Source organism: Theobroma cacao, chromosome 9 (genome assembly GCF_000208745.1).
Source record: "Theobroma cacao cultivar B97-61/B2 chromosome 9, Criollo_cocoa_genome_V2, whole genome shotgun sequence".
Lineage (NCBI taxonomy): Eukaryota > Viridiplantae > Streptophyta > Magnoliopsida > Malvales > Malvaceae > Theobroma > Theobroma cacao.
Genome location: NC_030858.1, coordinates 7,991,741 through 8,004,264, shown reverse-complemented (window position 1 = coordinate 8,004,264; position 12,524 = coordinate 7,991,741). Strand labels below are relative to the sequence as shown.

The 12,524-nt window shown below is 35.1% G+C and overlaps 2 protein-coding genes across 4 annotated transcripts; one reads left to right on the top strand and one right to left on the bottom strand.

The window, feature by feature from the left end:
* LOC18588896 (probable protein phosphatase 2C 27) lies at positions 1,361–6,206 on the top strand. Of its 3 annotated transcripts, none has more exons than XM_007013609.2 (4): positions 1,361–1,757; positions 3,840–4,040; positions 4,827–5,038; positions 5,347–6,206. In XM_007013609.2, exons 1-4 carry the CDS (start codon positions 1,590–1,592, stop codon positions 5,873–5,875), a joined length of 1,110 nt encoding a protein of 369 aa, XP_007013671.1. In that variant the 5' UTR covers positions 1,361–1,589; the 3' UTR covers positions 5,876–6,206. The 3 variants fall into 3 exon arrangements, with proteins under 3 accessions (XP_007013671.1, XP_017983702.1, XP_007013670.1); XM_018128213.1 differs by having other exon boundaries at positions 1,363–1,739; positions 5,314–6,206; XM_007013608.2 differs by having other exon boundaries at positions 1,363–1,757; positions 5,314–6,206.
* On the bottom strand, positions 6,902–10,224 carry LOC18588895 (putative glycerol-3-phosphate transporter 5). Its single transcript, XM_007013605.2, has 2 exons — positions 9,273–10,224; positions 6,902–7,648 (listed from the first exon to the last, which is right to left on the bottom strand). The coding sequence occupies exons 1-2, from the start codon at positions 10,222–10,224 to the stop codon at positions 7,107–7,109; spliced, it is 1,494 nt and encodes a 497-aa protein (XP_007013667.2). The 3' UTR covers positions 6,902–7,106.

The window sequence follows — 12,524 nt, the reverse complement described above, 5'->3', positions numbered from 1 at the left end:
GATATTTTATCACTACCTTTATGGAAAGCAAAAGAGAAATCTTATGTCTTTTTCTTTACATCATCTTGCTCCCCCTCCCCTACTCCTTGTCTTGGAATTCACACTGGGGATTCTATTGCCTAAACCTTCACTTTCAAATCTTTTTAGCTCAATTATTACCACTAAAATAAAACAAACCACCATGATTTAACATATCACTAGTTTATCACAAATCATTCATTTGTAGAAAAAAAAAAAAGAAACACATTAGATTTGTCCCTATTGTAAATGCACTCACATTACCTCTACCATTCCAATCCCACCAATGCATGGTCTTTTCAGACACCATCTTTTGTTAAAATTCCAGATCAGGAAAGACAAGAGACACTTCTAACCAAAATTTGAAGATAAATGGACATGACAGGTTCTATTTAAATTTTCAGGAAACTTTTCCAAACTTCCTAACTTTTAGTTAATTAATACAATAATATATATATATAATTTATACAAAATTTAGAGCAGAAAATAAAACAAGACCCTCTTTTTTTGGGTGATAATCAAGGCCCATTTAGGACTTGAGTAATCTCTAGTAGTCAAAAAAGGTTAAGCAGCATATGGTTCACATTTACATTAACATAATCAATAAAAATAATTGTGGACCTTTGGTCTTTTGTCTCACATTTAGGTAGCTAGCCTTAGGGGTTAGAAAATTACAAATTTAGGTTCAAACCACCCACTCTTAGACATACCAATTTATATAATAAAACAAAACAAAGAAAAAAAAACCCTTAATAATATTATAACATCTGGGGGGTAGGTATAATAAATTAAAATGATTAATTGTTAATTAGAATTTAGAAGAATGTTTTCTTTTCAACAGTGGGAAAATTGGGTTTTGAGAGAATAAAAATATGCAAATCTATATGTTATTTGCATTTGCTGTTCAAATTTCATACCTACCAATGAGAAGAAATATATATTTTTTCCTGCAACTTTGCCTTCCACCTTTCATTTCTTTGAATTTCTTTCCTAGCAAACACGGTGTAAGTTTGCAGACGCTTCATACAAAGCAATTAAAAAGATCCTTTTTCCATTATATGTTGAAGACTGAAGTCTACAATCTTTATTTTATACAAATATATGGAAAAAGGGCAGGGTCTGGAAGGTAATTTAAAGAGAAGGACATTTCTTGAGACATGATGCTAACATTTGAAAAGGAAGGGAAAAGCTTGCACCAGAAAAGAAGAAGATCATAAAAGCATTAAGAAAAACCAACCAACCAATAGAGCTGATTTTCAGCCACGCTTTCATAAGAAAAATCTGGAATTGTTATTAACGGCACCTTAAGAATAATAATATAAGCACAAAATAATAATAAGCAAGGGAAGGGACCCTCCATTTTTAACTCAGAGCCAATGCAATATATTCTCAAGAATCTTCTCTCCAGTCCATTATTTTCCTTTTGATTCTCTCTCTTTTGTTGTTCTTCTTTTTGCTCCTGTTACTCTGGATACGCTTATCAACTTGCTGCGAAGCTGAAAAAAGAAAGCCACCCATCAAAAACGTTTTTTTTTCCTTTTGTTTTTTTAATCAACAGCATCATCACCATCATGTGTGTTAAAGATGCAGAGCAGGTCAGCCAAGAAATGGAGGACCTTGATGACAGCAATAACAAAAAGACTTGGCCTTTGCTTTGTGGGGGTGATTTCTTCTGTACCCAGATGGAGAATTGGGATGATAAAGACTCTCCTGTGGCTATGGTCAGTGGCAGCTCTAGAGTCAGTATCCAAACTTCATTTCCTGTAACAATTTTTTTTTTTGTGTGAAGAGAAGGTGGCTATCGATGATACAGTTTCTTATAATTCTGTTCTGGGTACTTGTCTTTTGGTTAAATTTTGCTTCAAGTTGAGAAATTTGTTGCTGTAAATGTGTTCGTGGACAGCATTTAGCTTTATGTAAAATAGCCAATATTGATACTTTCTTCCCTTTATATGCACTTTGATCACCACTCATAATGGCATGTTTTTTAAATTATCCCAGTCCCATCAGCTACTTATGTTCAGTTTTCTGTCAGATTCATCTATAATGTATTCATGAAGCTGTTTTGTTCACAAGAGAGAGAGAAAATTGTTTTTGCTTTTTGTTGTTAGTCTTTTTAATATTAAATTCTTCTATATTCATGCTGTTGTTTATTGGACTTGGAGGGCGGTCATCTGCAAAACTGGTCTCCCGCTTTATCTGATTGTATATATATATTGGTGGATACTGATGATTTTATTCTTATTTAGTTATTTACTTATTCCATTTCGATTGGGTTTTATTATTGTTTATAGTTTCTTCTGCTTCTGTTGTATGCTTGCAATTAATCTGACTTTTGATTATCGATAAATTAAATAAAAAATAGAGTGGTTTAGATAAGATTGAATTGCAGGGTTGGGTCACCGTATATTTCTTTGTTTTATCATGCTTTTATTATTTGGAACTTAACATGTGTGTTTTTGTTTATTCAATTTGTTTTTTTTTTCCATTTATATCACATGTATTTTTCTATTTCTGGTTGAAAGATAGGTATGGAAGAACAGTATGAAATTTGTTGTTGGCGTTGGACTGTATTCATTTAGTACATAGCTGCATGCTCCACGGTAGGTTAGATGATAAGCCTGATGGGAGTTGACAAAATTGGACTACTATAATGTAGTTATGGCGAACTTCCTCTTTTAAATGTTATAGAAGTTATTTTGATAGTGAGGAATGCTTGTTCACGAAGCCATAGCCAGAGATGGTCACTTGCATCTCTGTTACACCAAAATAACCAAAAGTGGAATCTATTGTTATGTCATTTTCCTATAAATCAGGTTTGATGTAACAGCTTCTTTAAATTGTATTACGGCGCCTTATCTGCTTAAATTAATGTAAGTTCTTTCTTTATTGATTCACTGCAGAGTCCAGTGCTTTAATGTAAGTCAACTGCTCACAGCTGTTGAGGGTTGTGGAAAGTTCTTAGCATTTGCTTTTTTCTCAGCTTAGAACATGCTGTTCTAATTACTCCTATATAGGAATGAACTCGAAGTGGGTTCTCATGATTTAGCACAGATATTAGGTGACTTCTTTGACATTGTAATCTATGAATATCAAATAAGGTCTGATGTTTATGTTTAGCTCTGGAACCAATTCAGCATGTATTGAAATCTGACTTCTTATTCTTGATCTTTATAAGGAACAGATATCTTGGTGTCACGGGGTATAAGGTTTTCCTTGCCGACAATCTTTCTAAGGGAAAAAAATCCTTACATTTTGTAGGTATAAGGATTTTGCCAAATGTTGTATGCAGCGTATGCCAGCTTATGATCTACCTTTCTTCATAAAATGTTCAAATATTGAATATCACACAAGTGGACTTGTGGTAAATAGTATACACTCTGATAGTTAGGGTCTAACTAGGAGTATAGTTGAAGTATGTTCAGAATTTAGCTTTATATTCTGTAGGGTTTTCAATCTACCCCAAACCCTGGGTACTTAGAGAGTGTGGTCAGTCTTTTGTTGATGGAATTTGTATTCATGCTATTACACTATTATTCTTTGTTTAAAGCTTTATCTCTTCTTAACCTCGCCCGTGCTGCAAGTGAGATCATTTTTAGAAGTGTCTGCCCTGCAGTTATAATTTCTATTTTGCTATTTGTTTTTGTGAAGTTTTCTTTGGAGAACTATTAATTAGTAAAATCAACACATTGATATGCTAGGCAGTTGTTTCTGGATAGGGATTAAGTACATTTATTACCTTCTCTTCCTTGTAAAGGTTTCTGCAGGTTTCTTTTATTGTATTTTTCTAATAGTCTCATTCGCACTTTTCTTTCATTCAGCTGGAAAGTATTTCTGAGGATGCAGTTGCCACAGACAGAAAACATAATGTGTTGACAAATTTTGTCCCCACTCTTCGATCTGGAGAGTGGTCTGACATTGGGGGTCGTGCCTACATGGAGGATACTCATATATGCATTGCAGACTTGGCTAAGAATTTCAGTTGTAATTTAATGAGTGAAGAAGCTGTTTCCTTCTATGGTGTAAGTTTATAAACCATCCTTATTTTAGATATGTTGTCCTGTTAGATTTTCCAATATTTCTGAATACCATTTTATTCTTATGTATTCGTGGTTTATTTTAGAATATGGAGATAAACCAAACATTCTTGTTCAACTGTCGCTCTAGGAATAGAAGCTTTATGCAGTTGATCATCTTGCTGAAATTCAGATGGGTCATTTTCACATAACTGACTTAATTGGAAAGGCAAATAAGCTTTGTCATCTCTCAAGTCATCTTTTCTTCCCCATTATTAGATTATATTTTTGGATGCATATAAAATGCTGGAACATGTTGCTTCTAATTAATGATTAAAAGTTACTGCTGCTGCTGCTTCTTAACATTAGCCATCTTGAAAGTTGCAGTAATAATTTGCATAGTCCTTCCCAAACCCTAGCATAAAAGTTTTTCAGCATGTAAACCTAACATGAATTGAGTCAGCAATTCATGTTTATGAGTTATGTTCTTAGTTTAGCTCTTTAGTCTACCCAAGCAAGGATGACCAAACAGAAGGGATAAAGGATGAATTGGATGCAGAGTTGTTAAAAAAAAAGGGATACAAACAGAAGGGTATTTAACGCTCTTGATAGAGACCTTGTCTACTTATTTTCTATTGAAACATGACCTTTAACCAAGAATAGCTATCTGTTAGATTAAAAACTTGTTTTGTCAGCCAAAACTAACGCTCTTGAATCACATTAAATAAAGCATAAAAGAAAAATAAGCTCACAAGAATACATAAGCATTCTCTTTTTTGACATCAAAAACAGGTTTTTGATGGGCATGAAGGGAAGGGTGCATCTCATTTTGTCCGTGATCATTTACCTAGAGTAATTGTTGAGGATGCTGGTTTTCCCTTAGAACTTGAGAAAGCAGTGACCAGGTCATTCATGGCGACTGATGCTGCATTTGCGAAGTCATGCTCCCTTGAGTCTGCCTTGGCTTCTGGCACTACTGTTCTCACTGCAATCATATTTGGGAGGTAAGCACTTCCAAACCTTTTTGGGTTGGCCTTACTGTGCTTTTTCTGTTTTCTCTGCCCCTCCTCTTTTCTCTGGTTGGCAAGGAACAAAATGAAGATAGAAATTGAGAAAGGCAACATTTTACAATTTAGTGTATGTGAGTTTGGAGAAGTGAATCAATGAAAGAGACTTTTTGTGTGCACGGTTTGGACATCTAGTAGTTTGTTTGGAATATATATTTTAATCAACATTTATGGTTTTGGCTTTGCCTGGAGTATGATCTTATCTTTGACAGGTCTCTACTTGTGGCAAATGCTGGGGATTGTAGGGCAGTACTATCACGGCATGGAACAGCTATAGAGATGTCCAAAGATCATAGGCCCTGTTGCTTGAAAGAGAGGAGACGAATTGAGTCTCTGGGTGGATTCATTGATGATGGGTATTTGAATGGCCAACTGGGTGTCACCCGGGCATTAGGTGATTGGCACCTTGAAGGTATGAAGGAAACAGGCGGGAGGGTTGGCCCTTTAAGTGCTGAACCAGAACTTAAAATGATAACATTGACCAAGGAAGATGAATTTTTGATCATTGGCAGTGATGGAATATGGGATGTTTTTACCAGCCAAAATGCCATAGATTTTGCAAGGAGGCGGCTACAGGAGCACAATGATGTGAAGTTGTGCTGCAAAGAAATAGTTGAAGAAGGAATAAAAAGAGGAGCAACAGACAATTTGACAGTTGTTCTGGTTAGTTTTCACTTGGAGCCACCTCCCTCTTCTGTCATACAAAGGGTTAGAGTCAGGCGAAGTATTTCTGCTGAGGGGCTTCAGAGTCTCAAATGCCTTTTAGAAGGATAGAATATATATTTGTTTATCACTCTGTACGTGATAAATAAAGGAGGGAACCAGCTAATGATTGTACTTGGCTGTCAGGTGGGATCTTCCTGTGTATATACATTCACCAATAGAAGAAGAAAATTTGAAAGAATCAAATTATGGAATTATAATTCATAATTTGATAGATTTTAGATTCTCTTTCGCAATCATTCTTATTGGCTTCTAATGGAGCTCCAGGATAATTTGAGGAACAGAATTGATTTGTATATAAGGGGCACAGCTGATTGTAAACAGAAATAATTCTGTTATTGTACTATTTTTTTAATATATATTATCGCACACAATTGCCATGCTCCTGATTGTGCTAACATTGAACTGCTGACAGTTTAATAGCCATCTTTTTAGTAATCCTCTGAGTCTCAAGGTAGTTTCTTAACCATAGAAGCAGGCATAGTCTCACTGTTTTGAGCTCGAAGATGGCTTTTGAACGGATATTCCTGTAGGGATGATTTCTCACAATTTCCTCTATCCCTTTAGGGGATATCTGGGGATGCAAGTGGACTCCACAGGGTCGGACCACCAAGTGGCCTGTGTAGCCTGTGCGACTTAGGGAATCCAACTCAACACTACCATAATGGAAATAAAGAGTTGAATATACAATGTAGCATATGCTACTTGGTGCATCCAACACTAGCATACCATCATGAAATGAGAGTGTCTGCACGTGTTGCGTGCACGTGCACACACACCAAAATATCACAAGATTAAGAAGATATACTCCCAAGTTTCATGACCTTTAGACTGGTTGGATCAATTTCTGACCTGGTTAGATGTCTATCTAGGCAATCACCTCCAGCAGACAGACAACTAACACCTCCCTTTGAAAGAATCACTTTAACAGAACTTCCTGTACAAACAAAGAGATGAAAGTTTCCGTTCTTAATCCTCTTTACAAAGAAGATGCCAAAAGCTATACCTGGCCGGTGGACACCAGTTTGCTCAATTATAAAGGGTGAGCATTTAAGAGTACAAACTTAGATCCACTAAAGGTAAAAAGAGGAATGAAGTTTATTCTGATACAAAATTTTACATGTACAAGTGAATTGAAGATTTTCTCTGTATAAAAGAATGAGATACAATACAAGACTTCGGTATACTGAACAGAAAACTGTTACATCACATGCTGTATCCTAATGAGATCCTCTTCTATGGATGCAATAGACAAAAACAGTCGATGCCTAGAGAAACCACATCACCTTGCGGTCACACCACTCCAAAGCCCTTTCCCCTCATTGACCCTTTCAATCTCAGATTTTGCAACACGAATCAAGAATAAACTAGCAAAGAATATAGCCACAATAAGCATTAGAAATACACTATTCCAACCCCTAGTGGATATATACCCAGCCAAAAGGGGGCCAAGAGCTGCCCCAACAGAGCCAGTACCATCAATGATTGCAGTCACTGTAGCTAAAGCACGAGAGTTTCCCTTAATCAAGTCCTGGGTACCAAGATCAGCTGCAACGGCTGTTGTAATAAGTGAATATGGGCCATTCACTAGCAACCCAGAGATAAACATCAATGTGATATTGGAAACCATAGAAACACTTCCATAAACCCGGTACAAAATGAGTGCTGGAATTGATAATAATAAGAAAGTTACTGAAGTAACTGCACGAGCTTCAATGATATCTGAAATGAAACCTGCCATCACCCCACCAAAGACTCCTCCAATATCAAATAATGTAGAGAGGATCCCAGCAGTTTTATGTGACAAATGCACTCCTGCAACAGCTACAGTTCCAACACAAACTTGTAATAAACATGTCATTTTAGCTAATCAAAGAGCAGTAATAGATTAAAGCATCTGAAACATGCTCAAGCTCCACAGTATAACACCTTATAATCAACTGTTATAGGGCCATTAAATGCATTTCATGCTGTTGCCACAGTCAATACTAGTATATGAAATGCTTAACTTAAGAAAAATGAAGATTGAATCAATGCCTGATTCGACTAATTCTTTGTACTGTTTTGACAGTGTTCTGATTTGGGCGAATTATGTTTTTGGGTTCATATTGGAACTATGTCACAGGTTGATCATTGATATATACTGCTGTGTGATTGTTTGGTTCTAATAGGATAAGGTAGTTGTTCTGCTGCTGAGTTTTCTTGAGTGGCACGTCCTCTGCCCAGGATGTTTTGCAAAATTGTCATGGCAAGATATGGTGATGGTTTCCTGTAAATTGCTATGTTGCTGGAATTGTTGTGGATGATGTTTGTTTTGGGTTAGAGGGATGAATGCTAGGGAAAGGGTTGCACTGCATTATGAACATGAAAGTTTCTCTGTTTTTGAGGATTATGATTTTACAAAAGTCACAGCCTCAGGTGACAGAGTTGGGGAATGGCCCTGGCAAAATTCAGAAGATGAAGAGTGAACGTTTCCAAGGACCTTGAGCTGGGTTATGTTTTTGCAGGTGTCTGGATTTTATTTCTTCTGATTTTCAGTGCAGGAAACATACAGTAATAGTGCTGTTTCTTGGATGAATTTTATTGTCAGTCAATGCCATATTTTCTGCTGTGAGATGTTTTGTTTGAGGCTGTGATCGGTTCATAGTTTAAAGGTTAATGAGGACAGCTGAGTCCTCATCCGGATGCTACCTGAGTTTGATGATTCAGTGTGCCGCTTGAGCATAGAGTTTCTAGTGTGCTGGTTGTGAACACTGGATGGGCTTAGGTACAGTTACTGTGAGTCACTTCATGCAGTGTGGCTAAGTTTGGTTTGTTGTTAAGGTTGATGTTTTTTGTGTTGGCATGGAGGGGAAGGGTACTTGTTTTTGTATAGGGTTACAGGGGTTTAGAGGTGCTGCATCAAGGGCTATTGAGGACCACATAAAATCAATGAACATGACTATCTTTTGAAAGTAAAGGCTCTGATGTACATGGATGGCTGCCTTGTCAGTATAAGCAGGTGCTGTCTTTATCATGAGGGTTAGTTGGTTCACAACATTGTGGGTGGTTCGTAAAAATAGAGGAAATTTGGTTGCAGTGGGATGATCACGGTCTGTCTCTTGGTTTCTTGTTTGTATGGGAGCAGGCCCCCTGTTCCCTGGGGCTTATGCTTGATCTTATTAGCAACCAAATGTATTTTTGATATCTTTTTCTTAATATGCAGGGTAGTCGTGGCAGTCATCTGTCCTGCAATGAGCTAACTTGCACTACTACCACACAAGGGTAGTATTTTGTAATTAAATCCAAGCAATGAAAACTTTCTTGATGCTTTTCAAAAAAAAATTGTAAACTATGGCCCCCTTTCGTATGGCCTTGGTCATTGAGAATGCATTTCTATAGAAATTTTCCATTGGAAATCCAAAAAATTTAATCAAGTAAAATAACCACATCAAGTGATAACAAGTACCTGTGTGCCTCACGTAGAAGGGCAACCAATACAGAAATGTATAAGCCACTAACTTCGAGAAGAACAGGCAGAAAGCAAACGGTGCCACACCTGGCAACCTCCATGCCTCCAAGAATCCAATGGCAGCCAAAGAATCAGATTCCTCGTTCTCAAGCAGCCCTGCTTCCTCTGACTCTATTTTCTCTAAATTTCCCACACTTTCTCCCTCCACATTCATCTCAACCTCCTTTCCAGATTCCATCATCTCAAACCCCAATGCGTCAGGACTCACAACTAAAAAACAAAAAACCAAAACCCCAACCACAATAACCAAAACCCCAGGCACCAAAAACGACCAACCCCAACCAAACTCCAAAACCCCAGAAGCAACAACAGACCCAATAATATTGCCAACAGAAGTATGTGAACTCCAAACCCCCATAATCAACCCTCTTTTATCTTTCCCAAACCAGTTCCCCACAACGGCAACCACACAAGGCCAACCTATAGACTGAAAAACCCCACAAACAACTTGAACTCCCATAAAATAAGCCAACAAATGAACATCAAACCAGTAACCAAACCCGAAAATTATCGTAAAAAGGCCACTACCCATCATTCCAAACACAAGAAAAAGCCTTAAATCAATCCTATCACCTACATGTCCAGCAAAATACATCCCTATTGCGTATGACGATAAAAATGCAAGATCAAGCTCACCGAGCCTGTGGGTTCCTTCCGGCCCGTTAAACGGGGCCCATCCGGCGTCTGTTGAGCTTGAATTTGATTGAATTGTGGGTCCTAGGATGCTTTTTACAATGCTGGGGGGTTTCCGGGAAGCGTGGAAAGAGGCGTAGGCTAAGAAAGTGAGGATAAAGATAAGGATTTGGTGGAAGATTAAGGTTTTATGTGGGGGTTTTAGGGTTGGGAAAAGGGTGAATCCTGGAGCTAGGCTTACGGTTTTCGATTGCATTATAAAAGGAAAAAAAATTGATCTTCAAAATCTGAAACTCTTTTAACAATGAACACTGCAATTCTCGGGTGTGATTTAAAAGGAAGAAGAAAACGTGGTTTGGGAATGAATTATTGGGAAGCATTAGATGATATACTAAATAAAAAAATTGTTGTTACAACAAAAAGGAGTTTGATTAGAGAAGAAGGAAACTGGGATTTTAGGACAAGAGGATGGAGTTTTTCAAGTACCTGCCTTCTTCCGTCCACCTGAATCTCACATCTCCAGTCCGAGGTTTCGTTGTCCAATAATGCCCTTGCAATTGAATTCTCGGTTGACTTTTCCATGAATGAAGCACGTAAGACTAAAGACTTGGGAGTTGTGACTCTTGGACAATTTTTTACACCTCCTCTAATAGAACTTTGAATTAGGAATCTGTGGTTCGGTCGAATCGGTTTGATTTCATTAGCTAGAGTTGTTATATTTAAAAATGAATTAATTAATTATATATAAAAAATTGAATTGATTCAATCAGATCAATTTTGAATAAAAATTAAATTTATAATTTTTTATAAATTATAATATTAAAATTTATAAATTTTATTTATAATATTAAAATTTATAAATTTTATTTATAATTATAAAATTTATAAATAATCTAAATATAAAAAAATGTAACATTTGTTTTTTTATTCATATAATTATATCATTTTACAATAACCATTAAATTAACATTCAAGATTCAATATAACAAAAATAATAAAATTAACACCTACAAAATAAAACCATTTAACACAAGAGAATTAACCATTACACATCATCAACTTGAATCTCCTCTATGACTTGGCTCTTCACATTCACTCACAAAAACTATCTAAAAATTGGAAGAATATAAAAAAAATATATAATTAGTGTAAATTTTTTTTAATAACAAAGTAAAAAGAAGATTAAAAATGAAAAAGTACGTAAAAAGTTATAAAATGTAACATTTACCTCAATTGAAGTGTGAAGAATGTATTTTCAACATCTTCACTAATTAGTCGTCAATTATGAAAATGAAATCCACTATCCTAATCTTTAACATCTTTAAAATGCATTAACAAAATAAAAAATATGTTAAGGTGGGGCTTGTTTAGGGAGTTTAGGTTTAGATTTGAAGAAAGAAAGAAAGAGAAAAAAGAGTAAAGGACGGTGGGAGGGTAGTTAAAAATGAAGAAGGGAAAGAAAGAACAGGTTATGAGCGGAACGGCGAGTACTAGCTTGCCTAGTAATAACTTAGTAACGAAAATATACTATTTTATATAAATTTAAAAATAATATATATAATATTAATTTGGTTTTTTATTAATTCAATTCAAAAATTTTAAAATTGAAAATCAAATAAATAAATTAATTGAATCAAATTTTTTAGACCAATAGGTCCAATGAATCAATTGAATAAAATTATTTTATCCAAATCACATTTGCTTTGATTGAGCCATTGATTCGGTCTAATTTTACTCACTCTTATTTTTTATAGAAAAACAAATGTCATTCTTAAGATTATAAAAAGAATAAGTCATAAAGTTCAAAACTTCATTGAGGAACAATCATATGCTCAATTTTCTAAATTTTATTTTGATGAACAAGGTACAAAGTAGAATTCAATTATAGCATACAAGAAATATTTTAAAAAATCCAAGATAATTTGAGTGTGCTTGAAGTTTTTAGGCTACATTTCTATAAACCAAATAAAATAAGAGTGATATTTAAAAAAAAAAAAGAATTTTGTTTTCTTTTGGCACATTAGTTTTTCACTTACAAAAGGTATTGACACTTACATTAGTTTCTACCCTCAGTTATAAGTAAAAAGATGATAGTAAATTGTTAACTTTTGTGATTTGGAAGAACAAAAATAAGTTGAGAACGAAGAATTAAGGGCATGCTTGGTTGGGGGGAATAGAGTAGCTATTCTTTCCTTATTCTCATTCTTGAGATAAAACTGTATTTGATTCAATGGAATGGTTATTCTTTAGAAAAACCATTCCAAGAGAAGTTTGAATAGCCATTACCAAACCCTCCTTGGTAATAGCTATTCCAAATTGTTGAGAATAAGAAAAGAAGTTAATTAGACAAATATACTCTTTTACAATTTAAAAAATTATCTTATAAAAAATACTAAACCTATTTTTTTTCTCTCTCTTCCTCACTTCTTTTCTCTCTCTAAAGCACAAAAGATACAAAATTTTTTACTTCATTTTCAAAAAAAGGGAAATGAAAATATTTAAATATTATTTAATATATTAATATTATTTTATTATAATAAATATTATAAAGCATAT